The following is a 13,954-nucleotide window of genomic DNA, read 5'->3' as shown; positions in this document are numbered from 1 at the left end:
GGGTACCGGCTGCGCCCGTCGCGGAGGAAGCCGATCTATCTCTTGTCCTTAGCGCGTCCCACCATGAAGCCCAACTTCTCCATGAGACTGAGGGTTTTTAACCTCAACTGCTGGTGAGTGCTTCCGCGGGGTGCGATCTGGGGCCGCAGGAGGAGGAGGCCAGCCTCACATCCCGTCCTACCATCTCAGGGGGCTGGGGGAACCCGCACCTCCAAAACCCACACCTGGCCTCCGCTAGTGGGTCGGAGGGCCGAGCACCCCAGCAGCCACCCCCCCTGGCCCCTCCGTCCTTAGGGCCATCCCCTACCTGAGCAAGCACCGAGCGGACCGCATGAAGCGCCTGGCGGACTTTCTGAACTTGGAGAGCTTCGACCTGGCTCTGCTGCAGGAGGTGGGCTGGGGGGAAGCCCGGTGGGAGGGGCGGTGGCTGCAGACTTTCCCCGAGGGAAGAGCCAGGCGGACTGCCTCCCTCCCCCCTGCCCCCCAGGTGTGGAGTGAGCAGGACTTCCAGTACCTGAGGCAGAAGCTGTTGCCCACCTACCCATCGGCACACTACTTCAGGAGGTGAGAAGCCTACTGGCCTGGACGCCGGTTCTCAGGCCGGAGGCTCTGGGCCCCGCCATCTCCACCCTGTCGGGCCTGCACCCGCCCTCCTCTTCCCCAGCAACTTTGGTCTGGGTGTGGAAGCGGGAGAGGGTGGAACCAGGAACATCCTAGCTCTTCAGCTCACCTTCGGCCTTATCATCGGGTCACCTTATCGTTCATCCCACAAGGGCTGTGGCTTTGAGCTGTGTTCTGGGGCTGGCCCCAGCACAGACAGAAAGAAGTAGCTGATAAGTGCTGAGACAAGGGACGGGAAGAGGACTGGTTCTTTCTCTTCCTGCTTTTCTGGCTGTTATTAATCAGGACTTGTCTTTCAGTGGCATCATCGGCAGTGGCCTCTGTGTCTTCTCCAAACACCCGATCCAGGAATTCACCCAGCATGTCTACACTCTCAATGGCTACCCTTACATGGTATGCCTGACCTCTGACTTCTGACCTCTTCCACCCCCCCCTTCCCCAGCCCTCACTAACACGGTAAAGGAGGCAGCTTCCTAGGACTGCAGGGATGGGCAGGAAGAGGGTAGCAGCGCCCTGAGTTCCTGCCCCCTCCTGCCTGCAGATCCATCATGGTGACTGGTTCTGCGGGAAGGCTGTCGGGCTGCTGGTGCTCCATCTAAGTGGACTGGTCCTCAATGCCTACGTGACCCATGTGAGTGAAGCGGGCGGGCAGTGCTGGGGGCTGGGACAGGCAGCCTGGTCCTGGAAGGGAGAGACGGGGCTCCTCTAGCTGGACCGCCTGGGGGTGAGGCCTGAGGGCAGGCTCTCCTAAAGTTAGTAGGCAAGGTTCACCCGCTTTTACCGAGCACCGTGCCAAGTGACAGACACAGGCTTAATGCAGACCTTCCCTTGGGACCCTCAGTCGCATCTGCTGTAATCTCACCTATCTTGCTCAGCTCCACGCAGAGTACAATCGACAGAAGGACATCTACCTAGCACATCGTGTGGTCCAAGCTTGGGAACTGGCCCATTTCATCCAGTGTGTGAGCCTGGGCTTGACAAGGGAAGTGGGATGGGGTCAGGGGCTGAGGGGTGGCCAAGGCCTCACTAATAGGACAGAGGCTGGCTAGGGAAGAATTCTTGGCCTTACTCACCTGGTTTCCCCAGCCATACATCCAAGAAGGCTGACGTGGTTCTATTGTGCGGGGACCTCAACTTGCACCCAAAGGACCTGGGCTGCCGCCTCCTGAAGGAGTGGACAGGGCTGCGTGATGCCTACCTTGAGACCCGGGACTTCAAGGTGAGGGACTTGCCTGATGATTTCCCCACCTGGAGGCCCAGCTTCTTTCCCTCTTCCCCTGCATCCTGGCACAAGCCAACTATTCACCTAGGGCTCTGAAGAAGGTTGTACCATGGTACCCGACAACTGCTACGTCAACCAGAAGGAACTGCAGCCATTTCCCTGTGGCATCCGCATCGACTATGTGCTGTACAAGGTCAGGCCTCTCCCCACGCTGAGTCTTCACCCACCGCGTCTCTTCTCTCACCAACCTGTGTGGTTCCTTTGTCCAGTTAGTCTAGTCTTAGTTCACTGATGACTGGAGAATGGGATAGCCAGGAGCTGGTTCTCTGGGAAAGCAATGTTCTCTCTCTGGCCTTTACTTTTCCCAGGCAGTTTCTGGGTTCTACATCTCCTGTAAGACTCTCAAAACTACCACAGGCCTTGACCCTCACAGTGGCTCCCCACTCTCTGATCATGAGGCCCTGATGGCTACTCTGTGTGTGAGACACAGCCCACCCCAGCAGGACCCAAGCTCTACCCATGGTGAGCCACCCCCACCCTTTCCTTTGGTCCCTCCCCATCACAGGGCAGCCCTTCCACGCTGACCCTCTCTTCTGCCCCACTGCCCTGCCCTGTTCTAGGAGCAGCAGAGAATTCACCATTGGTCACTGTGCTAAGGGAGGCTTTGACAGAGCTGGATCAGGCTGTGGCTCAAGCTCATCGGTGGGCCACCTGTGCTGGCTACGTGATTGGTCTGGGGCTGCTTCTCTTGGCAGTGCTGTGTAGCCTGGCAGCTGGAGGTGGGGTCAGGGAAGTTGCCATACTGCTGTGGACCCCCAGTGTAGGACTGCTGCTGGGGGCAGGTGCAGTCTACACCTTCCACATGCAGGAGGCCAAGGGCTTATGTAAGGCCCGGGCTGAGCTCCAGCATGTGCTGGGAAGGGCAAGGGAGGCCCAGGACCTGGGTCCAGAGTCTCAGCCAGCCTTGTCCCTGGGTCATCAGGAGGGGAACAGGGCTGAGGACCAATAAAGCTTGGCACTTGGATGGCTCTGCCTTTTTTTCTTGTAGAGGCAGTGATTGGGGCCAATGGTCACTGTCACGGTCACAGTGTAGACCAGTGATGGCGAACCTATGACACGTGTCAAAAGTGACACGCGAACTCATTTTTTTGGTTGATTTTTTTTTTGTTAAATGGCATTTAAATATGTAAAATAAATATCAAAAATATAAATCTTTGTTTTACTATGGTTGCAAATATCAAAAAATTTCTATATGTGACACAGCACCAGAGTTAAGTTAGGGTTTTTCAAAATGCTGACACGCCAAGCTCAAAAGGTTCGCCATCACTGGTGTAGACCTTCAGGCTCCTTCCTACACATCTGCTCTCCCTACACATCCCACCTCCCATCTGCGGGCAGCCTCAGTCCTGTGGGTGGCAAACACATTTTTATTGTCAACAATGAGGCCCTCTCCCAGGCAGCCCAGATGAGCAGGGTGGCACTGTCCTTGGGTGGGATGGTCTTTTAGGGAGGAAGGCAGGTAGCCCACCCTCCTCTAGCCCTGGGCCTCTGGCCCTGATGCCAGCTCGCTGAGCCGGCACTCCTCCTGGAAGCGGATGAGGGCATCTCGCTGGTTCACCACACTCACCAGCTTCTTCAGGATCATCTCCTCAGCCTGCCGGTCGGCAGCTGTCTTTAGGCTTTCTGAAGGGAGAAGACGAAGCTTAGAGAACTGGGCCGGGAGGCAAGAGAGGCACAGCCTACTCCTGGCCTGTGTGATTTCTACAACCTGACCTTTGTTTCCTAATCTGTAAAGTAGGTTGGTCAGCACCAGTGGTTTTCTAGCTTTGTTTCCCAGCGGCAGCCCAAATGCGCAGCTCTGATGGAACTGCAGGCAGAGTGGGGGCTGCTGTCCCTTCCTCTGGCGTCCTCGCGTTGGAGGGACTCTGACTAGAGGACTGAGATCACAAGGCTCCTACAAACTCCAGCCCCATGATGTCTGCCTCTCCCCACATCCTGTATACCTTCCCGGTTCATGTAGCCTCGAAGCTCCTGGTCCAGCTGCAGTTGTTTCTCCTCCAGGCTCAGCTCCTGTACCCTGTGGAGGGCAGGGATAGAAGGGGCACAGCGTCCATGGTGCCCAAGGACCTCCTGGGCCTGGCTCATAAGACACTGTCACCTCCCCATGTCCCTTACTTGATCATGAGCTCAGCCTCCTCAGCCACCAGGCTGTTTTTCTTCTCAACGAGGTGTAGCAGCTGTTTTATCCACAGTGCCTTTTGCTGTTCCGGGGAACCTGATGAGAAAGAAGAAGAGGAACGGGTGGTCCGGAGGCCTCCAACCAGGGCCATAGGAGTCCTGAGCCTGAGGAATGGAACCAGCTGTGGGCCGGAGCCTAGTGGTTTGGGGGATCGCTGGGAGCTGTACACAGTGCCAGAGGCAAAGGGGTACCCCAAGCGTATCCTCCCCCCAGCTGCACTCACTGCTCTGGTTCCTCAAGGCCAGCTCCACCTTCATCCCCTCGGCCTCCAGCTCCCTCAGAGCAGCCTCAATCTCATTCAGTCGCCGCTGGATGCTCTGAGGAGGACAAGACGAGACCCAGAAGTCTGGATTGTTCAAGAACGGAGCACTGGCGAAGCTCTGGTCCCCAGCCTCACACTGAGCCCATCAGAACTGGGAAGCCCTAGTCCCACCTGGGCCTTGCAGAACCTCTTCATCTCCTCCTCCTTAGCACGGCGCAGCAGGGTCCGCCGCCAGGTGGGGTACTTGTCCATGGTGCCTGAGTTCTTGGCGAAGGTCAGCAGAGCCTACAGCGGGTCAGACCAGTCAGGGGCAGGGCCTGGCCTCTTGGTGGATAGGGGTTGGGGGAGATTGGTCTGGAAGGGGCCAAAAGGAACCTGGGCTGGAAGGAGGGTGAGTTCTGGTAGAAAAGATGGAAGCTTAGAGCCATGAGAGTCAGACTGGGTGAGAAGACCTTCCAAGAACAGGGTTCAGAGGCGTGAACAGCTGTGGGTTTCTCCTGTGGCGGGGGGTGGGACGGCGTGAGCAGAACAGGGGGCCAGGTTTCTTCTACTCACCTGTTCCATGTCTGAGTCCAAAGCCACGTCTTCCTTTTCCTCTTCTTCCTCTTCACTGGAGGAGGGGCTCCCTTCTTCCTCCTTCTCCATGGCCATAAGAACTGAGCAGAGAAGTAGACATGACCTGGGGTCCCCAATCTCCCTTTCCATTCCCCAGCATGCCCCTCCAGGAATCCCAGCACCACCTGCCATCCCCACCCTGGGTCAGCACCTCTGGGCAGAGCAGTTACCTTGAGGGCTCTGGATTGGCACTCCCCATCCCAGGAAGCTTCCCTCCAGGGCCTGGCGGGCCAAGGCAGAGCAGCTGCGGGGGGGCTTGGGTGGAGGCTTCATTTCCGGGTCAGGGGTCAAATTAAGGGAGGACAACCTCTCGCGTTCTGGGCTGGAGAGGCGGATCGGCCGACGGGTGGGCTGGTTGGGGCTTGGGACAGAACTGGTCCCCTCCTGGGGGGCCACGGGAGTCGAGGGGCCGGATGGCATGGGGAGGTCCTAGAAAAGCCACCGTGTGGTCTGGTCAGTGACCTGCCCAGTGCAGGGTTGAGGCTACCCCTTTAGACAAATGTGGGCCCTGGAATTCATTCATTTACTGGACAGTGTCTGACAGTGCTCTGAATACTTGGGCTGCAGCAGTCAGTGAAACAACAGAAATCCCTACCTACATTCTAGTGGGGAACATTCAGTTACCCCGGCAAAGTCCTCTGGGCTTAATGCGACGCTGTTACGTTCCCACCCCCAGCACACTCGCAGCTTTTACCTGACTCCTGGGGCCCCTGTCCTTGCCCTCTGTGTGACGTGGCTGGGGCAGGTGCTGGAGGCAGTAGAAGTGTCCTGGGGAGGGCAGAGAGGGGGAGAGGCATCAGATGGAGGCAGCACAATGCCCAGAGGCTCCATTTATCAGGGAGGTGGGGTGACAGGACTCTGGGTTTGCAGGTGAACTTCCATTAGCCTCCTGGTTCCTTAGAACCCCACATTTGGGGCTTTGGAGGAGACAGAGATATGAGCTCAGGGGAACCAAGTGCCATCTTGAGGCTGTTTCCACTTCATGCCCAGCACTCCAATTCCCCTCCACCTTCCAACTCCTTGCCTCCAGGCAGGGCCATGCCCAAAGTCCCTCTCGGGGCCTCCTGGGCCCACTCACCATCTTCTGGGTGCTGTCCGTAGCTACCTGGCCACAGTGTGGCCTCACAGACATGGCAGCAGAAGCAGCTCCGGTGGTAGAAACGGCCGTCGGCACACAGGCGTTCCAGGATATAGAGGCGTTCCCCACAAAGTGCACACAGGTCCTCGCCACCAGCCTGCACCCATCCCCATGCCACAGGGTCAGCTGGAAAGCTCTCCCCTATCCCTGAAACCCCCTCCCTGACCCCAAGCCTCTGCCTGCAGGCAGGGCCCCATTCTCACCTCCTGGTGTGAGGGGGGTGTCAGGGGTACACCAGCCTCTGGGACAGGTGGCTCCTCAGTACTGGGGGACTCGGCCTCTACCTAAGGAGGTAAGTGTTCAGGCCGGGAGGTAGAGGTAGAGGCAGGATCAGCTGGGGAGTGGATGTGTGCAGATGAATAGGAAGGGCTGGAAGGGAAGTGAGACTAGGAAGGGAGACTACAGAGGGGTGGGCGGGGGGAGCAATACATGGGGGCACAGAACATGGGGACGTGTCCCGGGAAAGGGACCGGAACATGGGACAGGGGACTGTCCAGCCCTTGCATGTATTTACCTCCAGGCGTGGCTTCTTGCCACCTGCATCCTCCCCGTTTTCCTGTAACAAGTCCTACACTCAGCATGGGGCTCTGCACCACCAGTCCTCCCCTTCCCCCCAGTGACCCCCACTGGGAACCACTGCCCAGACCACCTGGGCCCGGGTCCGTTGCAGGGTCCTCTGCAGTTTGCCAAGGAACAGTACAGCACTGGAGGTCCCCAGGGCGCCTTGGCTGGCGGGGCCTGCAGGGAGAGTCGGGGTATAAGGGTAGATGGGCCATACTGTGCCCCCAGAATAGACCAACCACACTCCAGCCCAAAGGGACACCTCTCCCAGGCTGTCCCTCAGAAGGCATCCTCCTCTCTCTCTCTCTCTCTCTCTCCCTCTCTCTCTCTCTCACACACACACACACACACACACACACACACACCCCTCCTCGTCTCACCCTCCAGCTCACCTGGGCTGTGGCCTGTGCTTTTGAAGGCACTGTGAAAGTGGCTGAGGTAGGCGATGAGGCCCAGTGGGTCACTTCCTGCCACCACTGCCTGTGCGGACAACACGGGTGTGATGCCCAGTTCATGTTCTGCCATCTTCAGCGCCCAGCCAGTCGCTTCCAGAGCCCCAACTCCCTGCAGCTCTGAGGGTTCCCTGTGGGTATCAGGAGAGTAGCCAATGGGAGACCAGAACCTGACCCCATCAGAGGGGGAGATGGTGGGTATAGGGACGGTGGGAAGGGCTGGGGGAGTGCAAAGGCAGAGGGCGGAAGGGTTCTTTTCTGTGCTATACTGCCGCCACCACCACCACGATCCCAGGACAACCTCTGGCTTGGGGATCTCTACCACTCACAGAGCTGCCCCTGTTGAATGCATTTGATTCTTATAAGATTCTCAGGCAGGAGGGCAGGCAGATTCAGGCAGGAATACTATCCCTGGGGAGGGGAAGTGACTTGGGCAAGTGGTGGCGCTGGGACTCAACTGGGTGTGCTAACTCCCGCACAGTGATCTGCCCACCACTCCATACTGCCTGCAGTAGAGGGAGGGGCAGAGGTGTGAAAGAGAGATTGGTCTGCCAGGGACCCCTGAGCCTCATTTGCAACTCACAGCAGGCCAGGCCGCAGCCGGTTCACCAGGGCACACAGAGCCAGCCCATCAGCCCAGGAGGAAGAAAGGTTGGTGACATGGACACCAGGGTAGCCAGCCGTCTGCTCCTGGCACCAGCGTAGCAGTTCCTCCTGTGTGCCCGCTGACCCTGGGAGAGGAGGGTGTGCTGTGCCCAAGGCCCCTGGGCTCGCAGAGAGCCCGTTGCTAGGGTGTAGTTGGTAGGAAGAGGGAGGCAGGGTCCCACCCCTATTAGGGCACCAACCTGACACCATCAGCAGTACGTCCTTCATCCCAATTTTCCCATAAAAACAAACAAACCCTTTTCTGGAATAAAGTGAGGGAATGGATAAGGGGAAATCACTGCTAGCCACATGCACGGCAGCAGGCTATGAACTGAGGGGCAAGGGAGGCCCAGGGGCTCAAAAAAAGGTGAGCTTGGAGTCTGCAAGGCTGGGAGGGGTCAGGCAGAACAGCCGAGCACAGGGCAGCATGGCGGCCATTCAGCTGCTGTGGAAGTAGTGGTTGAGGTTCTGAAACTTCCACACACTGGCCAACAGCTGCTGCTGAGGGCTCCACTGCCCCTCCCTCCACTCTCCAGACGCCCCAAATCTGCCCACCATCAGTGCTCCAGTGCCTGCTCCGGGCTGAGGTGGCAGCTGTTCTGTAAGTGGGTGCTTAGCCTCGCTGGCTGGTAAGATTTTGGACATGCCCTGGAGGAAGGCCTGCTTACCACTGTCAGGCTTCCCCGCGTCGGTGCTGTCCTTCTTCCTCGGCACGGGCTCCTTGGCCATCACGTCATACAGGTCTCGCACCTACGGCAGCCATTTCAGGTCTCCAGGCAGGCTGACCCCCCTGGGGTAGGGCCAACTCTGGGGTAGGACTGTGCAGGTCTGGGGGAAAGGCCTGCCCTGGAAGAGGGGGCCCTCCTGGGAAGTCTGGTGAGGGTGCCAGGGATTCTGACCTGATTGCAGGATACAGCCTGGAGGTTCAGGTTGGGGTAGCGCGTGGCTGGGTCCAGCCCATACTGGGCCAAGTTGCGGTGCATGTTCTCCGGGGATGTCTGTGACAGGAGCTGGTACAGGCTCTCACTGGGGTGGGAGGGGTAAAGGTGGGGGGCAGGGACATGAGTCAGAGTGCACCCATCAGCAAGCACCCCTCTCTTTTGTCCAGGCCCCATCTATTCACCCAACACTCCCCTCCCTCCACCAACGCCCCCCCCCTTTTCCTATGGCTAGCCCTTTCCTGCCCCACCCCCTAACTCAGGCCTCACCGCTCTGCCAACACTTCTAGGGGCTCAGCGCCCTCTGCCCACCGCTTCACCATCCAGGCGGCATCAAAGGCTGCCAGGAAGCCCCGGGCCACTCCAGTGCCCAGGGGCCAGAAGGGCTGCAGGGTCAGAAGGATAGGAAGCAGCTCAGAGTCCCACAGGAGTGTCCAAGCCCAGATGCTCCCCAGGTCATAGCAGAGGGGGTTCCTCCCCACAACAGGCAAACCCCGCCCCCTACTCAACCATGGAACCCCTGTGCCTCCTTTAAAGGAGTCCCTGTCTCTCTAAGCACCATTAAGCCCCTCCTCCTCCCCCACTCAGGGAACCCTGACTCCTCACCTCCACCAGGCAGTCCCCCACCAGCCCCAGCAGCAGGCGGGCACCATGCTTCTCCTGCACGCGAGCAGAGCTATCTGCCCGCATCATGCTTGTGAAGTCAAAAGCAGAGACATCAGGCCTCCCTCGGGCGTCGCGGGCAAACTCCAGCTTCCCGAGCTTGCCCTGGGTGGCGAACTCAGCAGCTGCCCGGGCAAAGCGCTGCAGAGCCTCGGGCACCACATTGTCATTGCTCAGCAGCCGCTCGGTCTCTGGCCAGTCCTGCAAGGCCAACAGATCAGAACTGACGTCAGCTGGGCAGCCCTGTCCCCTTGAGTGTAGAAGGTACACACGCTCAGGCCCCAAGAAGGGTTTCCCCGGACTGCACAGCAGCTGAAGGCTGAGCTGGGCCCAGCATGTGAGTGTCCCGCCTCCCAGGCTCAAGCCCCTTCCTCAGCACTCACCCTGCTCCCGAGCCCAGAACCGTTGCTGCTATCATACACTTGCTTTGGACAAGTCACTGAATTTCTGAGAGCCTCAGTTTTCCATCATTTAGAAATAATACACCTAACTTCTCAAATCCTCATGGGAATTAGGTGAGAAAATGCAATGCATATAAAGCTCTCAACACAGTACCTAGCATATAATAGGTGCTCGATTAGTTCTTTCAGCAAAGAGTTATTGGGCACGTACACAACCCAGGCACCATTCTAGGTACTGGGAATAACCAGGAAACAAAAGAGGCAGAGACAGAGCCCCTGCCCTCAGGGAGCTGACTGCTGTAGTCCTGTGGCTGGTGTCAGGGGTTTAGCCCAGAGTAGAATTCAGATTACCAGCAATCCCAGGGGAGAGGAGCTCATTAAGGTGGAGGAAAGGTCAGGCCAGAGACAGGACAGGCTCTCTCCATGCTAGGGGTGGAGGGTAGGGCAGACTATGTCCTGGCCTGGCCTCCATCTCCCAGGGCCCACACCTAGCCCCTTCCTACCTGGGCCTGGCCTCACCTGACGTAGCACCCCCAGACGCAGCAGGCACTGCTTCTTGGCTGTCATCACAAAGTAGTGTGTGTCGTCCTTGTAGTATACAATGTTTTCCAGATCAATGCCTGGGGGGCAGGGCAGGGGGCAGGATATGTGTCTCCTCCTTTTATATGTCGCCTCTCCAAACACTGGAGCCATGCCTGACCTCTCTGACTCCAGTGGGTGCCCCCGACACAGGAGCCCATGAGTTCTGATGGCACAACAGACCATCTGTCCCAGGCCCAGGAGGCCGGAGGGCATGGAGCAAAGAGAGGAACGTGGGTGGGGCAGCAGCTGGGAGACCTGCAACACGTGGGCACATGCTTCTGGATGACAGCCTGGCTTCTTGAACTAGGGTGTGCACGCCCCACGGGGTGTGGCAGTGCCAAACCAAAATAAACATGGGGCATCTTCTTGAAGTACCAATTTCATTTTGAATTTACATCGCTTATATATTAAAGCATATATAAGACAGCACCAAGCAAAATCCCACCCATTCTGTGAGAGATTTCTAAGGCCTGTCATGCTGGATAGCAAAGTGGGCTGTGCCTGCTGCATCTCCCAGGGGCACCGGTTCTTTGCTGCCAAGATTCCTTGGACTGAGGACAGGTCTGGGCGGGCAGGAGAAGCAGGAACCAGCCCACAGTCAGGCAGGGAGAGGGACCCCCCTATGACAGAGAGGGGCCCTGACCTGTGGCTTTGAGCAGGCTCTGGAAGAAGCTCTGGTTGTAGATTCTGGCCACACCGCTGATCTCGGGCACCTGTGTCTCTTCCACGGTGCGCCTGTTCACAAAGTTGACTGTGATGCCAATAGCCAGTTTGCCACGCATTTCTCGTACTGTAAAGCCTAGAGGTGGGGGCAGGAAAGCAGTGACAGGACGATGAGGGGTGTAACAGCCTAGAAAGGCCCACGAGAAGCTCAAGATGCTGACGACTTCTAGGAAAGGGATCACTCACCTTCAGGAACGAATTTACCTCCAGCAGCAGAGATGAGGACATCAAATTCATAGTTGGCCAGTTGAGCAGGGGGATTGGGCTGGAGCTGGGCACGCCAGCCACTCCCTGAGGCAAAGGGTGTGAGAGGCACAAAGGTGTGAGAATCTGAAGGGGCCCCTATATTCCCAGGACAAGCCAGTGACATAATTAAATAAATATGTTAAAGGGCTTTATGGTTTAGAAAGCAATGATACATTGTCAAAATACCTTTACAACTTCCTATGGAAAGTAGGGAGGGAAGGGAATATTACTTCCATTTTACAGATGTTCAGGGTGAGGCTCTGAGCAGTTGGCACAAGGCCACACTATTAGAAAGGGAGACTCAGCTGACGCCCCACCCCACTATTTCTTCCACATGCCAAGGTGTCCTTGGCAGAAGGCGGTTCTCAGGAGCAGAGAAGTACTTACCCTTTTTGGGAGGGGGCTGGAGGCCAGTGAAAGCGACACCCCAGTGAATCTCCACTCCCAGCAGTAATGCCACTTTCAACAAAAGCAGCTGAAGCTGCCGGATGCCTAGAAGGGAGAGGACATTAGGAACAGGGACCCAGGACCACAGAGCGTCCCCAGGCACCAGTCTGCGCCTGGTCAGAGCTGGAAGTCTTAGAGATCACGCCATCCAACTGCCCATTTTACAGATAAAGGACCTGAGTCCTGAAGGTCACCCAGATGAACTGAATCTTGTCCACTCTGCCTCTTGGCTGGCCCAGCAGACCCCTACAGGGCTGTCTCTAACGCACTCACAGCCCATGCAGGCCGCCAGGCGTCACTCACTGATGTGGTCCAGGGTGCCCGTGCAGAAGCGCCCATAGAACTTCTTGGCACCCAGTGCCCGAAGGTCGTGGATGGTGAACGGCCAGAGGTGGAGCACATTGTGGCGAGAGAACTTGGTGCGCTTTTCCACCAGTACCACACGGGCCCCCAGCAGCGCCAGCTCCACAGCAGCCCGCAGACCACAAGGACCAGCGCCCACCACCAGGCACTGTGAACACACAAGACAGTGTGGGCGTGGCATCCCACCTCCCTCCTCTGACTGTCCCCGCTCTCCAAGCGCCATCCCAGGCACCACGTATTCACCTTCGTGTTGGCGCAGGCCTGGCCCTGCTGGTAGACGGGATGGCTGGCTCGCTTGTCCAGCTTGGCCCACAACGACTTGGCGCTCCAGTAGTTGAGCTGAGCCTTCATCTTGTGGTACTGGGGCAGCCCCCCACCAGGCTCCAGCTCCAGGGCCTGGCATAGCCCCTGGAAACTGCTCAGCACATTCTGACACAGCTGGGCCTGCAGGAAACTCTCAAAGTGGGCATGTGCTGGGTTGGTGGACGTGGGTGAGGCCATGGAGGCCCCTGGATCCCTCAGGGAAGGGAGGAGCTGGACAGAAGCAGAGGATGCTGGAGAGGAGAGAAGAGAAGGAGGGGAGGCTAGAAAAAGGAGTAAGGGAAAGGGCAGGGGAGGAGAGGAAAGCAGGCCAGGTCCTCCCCTGATTGGCTCTGCTTCTCTCTCCCAGCCCACTCCCAGTCTGCGCTATAGACAGCTGCTCTCCCTTCCAAGTGAAAGCTGCCATATTTGGGAATGAAAAATCAGCAGTCCTGTGCACAGACGGCACACAAGAGGCGAAGGAGCCACCAGCTCAGTGGCTCCTGACCAGGGATCTCCAAGCCCTGCTCCATCCCTGGGGTCCACAGGGCAGAAAGCGGAGTGTCGGGAAATTTCTCAGACATGGACAGGGCGTGTTAGCCGGGAGCGATTTCCTTGTGGGGCAGACCACACACCTGCAACCCCAGCTGCTGGGCACACATACTCCCCCACCTTAACCCACGCCTCCCGGTGCCAGGTGACCCTGATGGCCTCAGAGCCACGTGGGTGTGGGGTGTGCCTTACACCAGGGGCAGCGTTTTTCTCCTTAGCACTGGTGATTTCCGCCTGAGGGAGGGCAGAGGCGTCTGTAAGGGTGAAGGTTCCACTTCCCTCCACCCAAAATGCCTCAACCAACAGCGGGAGGATGTTGCGTGTTACAACTGACTGGGTGAGGGAGCGAGCACGGGGTGTACTTCTGACTCACTGTGGTCAAAGACACTTCCCTGTGAGACCTGTCTTCTCCAGTGGGCCTCCATGGCGGTCTGGGGGCCACAGCAGCCTGGTTCCCCCTCCCAGCTTCCTCCCACCCCCATCCAAGACCCGCCCCATCCCCTGTGGGCTCAGGCGTGCTCTCCTAGGAATTTCCCCAAACAAGGCCTCCCTTTGTCCCCCTTCCCTAGCTCGGGCCCCCACGCACACTGAGGAGTGACCGGGGGGCTTTCTCACGCTGGGGCCTGGAGGAAGGGGAGGGCACGGAGAATGGGGCTGCCGCTGGGGGAGTGAGGAGAGGTGCGTGGCCTCGATGGGCGCAGTTCCCTGGGATGGATCGACACCCCTCTCGCCCCTGCCGGCCGCTCCACGGGTCCCAGCCGGAGACCAGCGGGCCGGGCCCGGCCGAGCGGGGGAGGGAGACTCAGCTGTCCGATGCAAATGTCCTGGGCCAGGGCCGGCAGGAGGTCAGGAGAGCAAAGGTCTCTCGGGGGAGGGGGGGTGTAAGGCGCCGGGAGACCGAGGGGCGACCGAGCCTGGAAGCGCCAGGACTGGGGATGTGCGAGGGCTCCAGAGGTCCGGGAGGATGGAGAGGAGCCAGACCGC

General features: G+C 58.4%; 2 protein-coding genes across 4 annotated transcripts; one reads left to right on the top strand and one right to left on the bottom strand.

Moving 5' to 3' along the window:
* The first annotated feature begins 6 nt into the window (after positions 1-6).
* SMPD2 (sphingomyelin phosphodiesterase 2, neutral membrane (neutral sphingomyelinase)) lies at positions 7-2,867 on the top strand. The gene is made up of 10 exons (XM_005883768.2): positions 7-113; positions 295-391; positions 488-564; positions 921-1,014; positions 1,163-1,252; positions 1,497-1,579; positions 1,708-1,840; positions 1,932-2,036; positions 2,212-2,365; positions 2,464-2,867. The coding sequence occupies exons 1-10, from the start codon at positions 64-66 to the stop codon at positions 2,850-2,852; spliced, it is 1,272 nt and encodes a 423-aa protein (XP_005883830.1). The 5' UTR covers positions 7-63; the 3' UTR covers positions 2,853-2,867.
* Positions 2,868-3,103: 236 nt separating this feature from the next.
* MICAL1 (microtubule associated monooxygenase, calponin and LIM domain containing 1) lies at positions 3,104-12,672 on the bottom strand. Of its 3 annotated transcripts, XM_014531363.1 has the most exons (25): positions 12,362-12,672; positions 12,059-12,266; positions 11,696-11,800; positions 11,249-11,353; positions 10,983-11,138; positions 10,277-10,377; positions 9,300-9,557; positions 8,964-9,079; positions 8,655-8,781; positions 8,424-8,505; positions 7,694-7,841; positions 7,051-7,241; positions 6,747-6,835; positions 6,612-6,653; positions 6,301-6,381; positions 6,038-6,194; positions 5,654-5,727; positions 5,130-5,388; positions 4,900-5,000; positions 4,516-4,629; positions 4,306-4,399; positions 4,019-4,118; positions 3,847-3,920; positions 3,471-3,526; positions 3,104-3,249 (listed from the first exon to the last, which is right to left on the bottom strand). In XM_014531363.1, the coding sequence occupies exons 1-25, from the start codon at positions 12,617-12,619 to the stop codon at positions 3,244-3,246; spliced, it is 3,102 nt and encodes a 1,033-aa protein (XP_014386849.1). In that variant the 5' UTR covers positions 12,620-12,672; the 3' UTR covers positions 3,104-3,243. The 3 variants fall into 3 exon arrangements, with proteins under 3 accessions (XP_014386849.1, XP_014386850.1, XP_005883828.1); XM_014531364.1 differs by lacking the exon at positions 3,471-3,526; XM_005883766.2 differs by lacking the exon at positions 3,104-3,249 and having other exon boundaries at positions 3,251-3,526.
* Between the last annotated feature and the right edge of the window lie 1,282 nt (positions 12,673-13,954).

The sequence above is a fragment of the Myotis brandtii genome, unplaced genomic scaffold (assembly GCF_000412655.1).
Source record: "Myotis brandtii unplaced genomic scaffold, ASM41265v1 scaffold8, whole genome shotgun sequence".
Taxonomy (NCBI): Eukaryota; Metazoa; Chordata; class Mammalia; order Chiroptera; family Vespertilionidae; genus Myotis; species Myotis brandtii.
The sequence above is the reverse complement of the archived record's forward strand: the minus strand, read 5'-3'. Positions and strand labels throughout refer to the sequence as shown.

Excerpts from the sequence above, each read along its gene's own strand:
- MICAL1 (XM_005883766.2), bottom strand. The coding sequence starts at position 12,619 with ATGGCCTCACCCACGTCCACCAACCCAGCACATGCCCACTTTGAGAGT. Across the intron at positions 9,558-10,276 it reads GTCTGGGGGTGCTACGTCAG|GACTGGCCAGAGACCGAGCG; the intron begins GTGAGGCCAGGC and ends TTGGCCTTGCAG. Across the intron at positions 7,842-8,423 it reads CGCGGGGAAGCCTGACAGTG|GGTCAGCGGGCACACAGGAG; the intron begins GTAAGCAGGCCT and ends CTCCTCTCCCAG.
- SMPD2 (XM_005883768.2), top strand. The coding sequence starts at position 64 with ATGAAGCCCAACTTCTCCATGAGACTGAGGGTTTTTAACCTCAACTGC. Across the intron at positions 114-294 it reads GTTTTTAACCTCAACTGCTG|GGCCATCCCCTACCTGAGCA; the intron begins GTGAGTGCTTCC and ends CTCCGTCCTTAG. Across the intron at positions 1,580-1,707 it reads GAACTGGCCCATTTCATCCA|CCATACATCCAAGAAGGCTG; the intron begins GTGTGTGAGCCT and ends TGGTTTCCCCAG.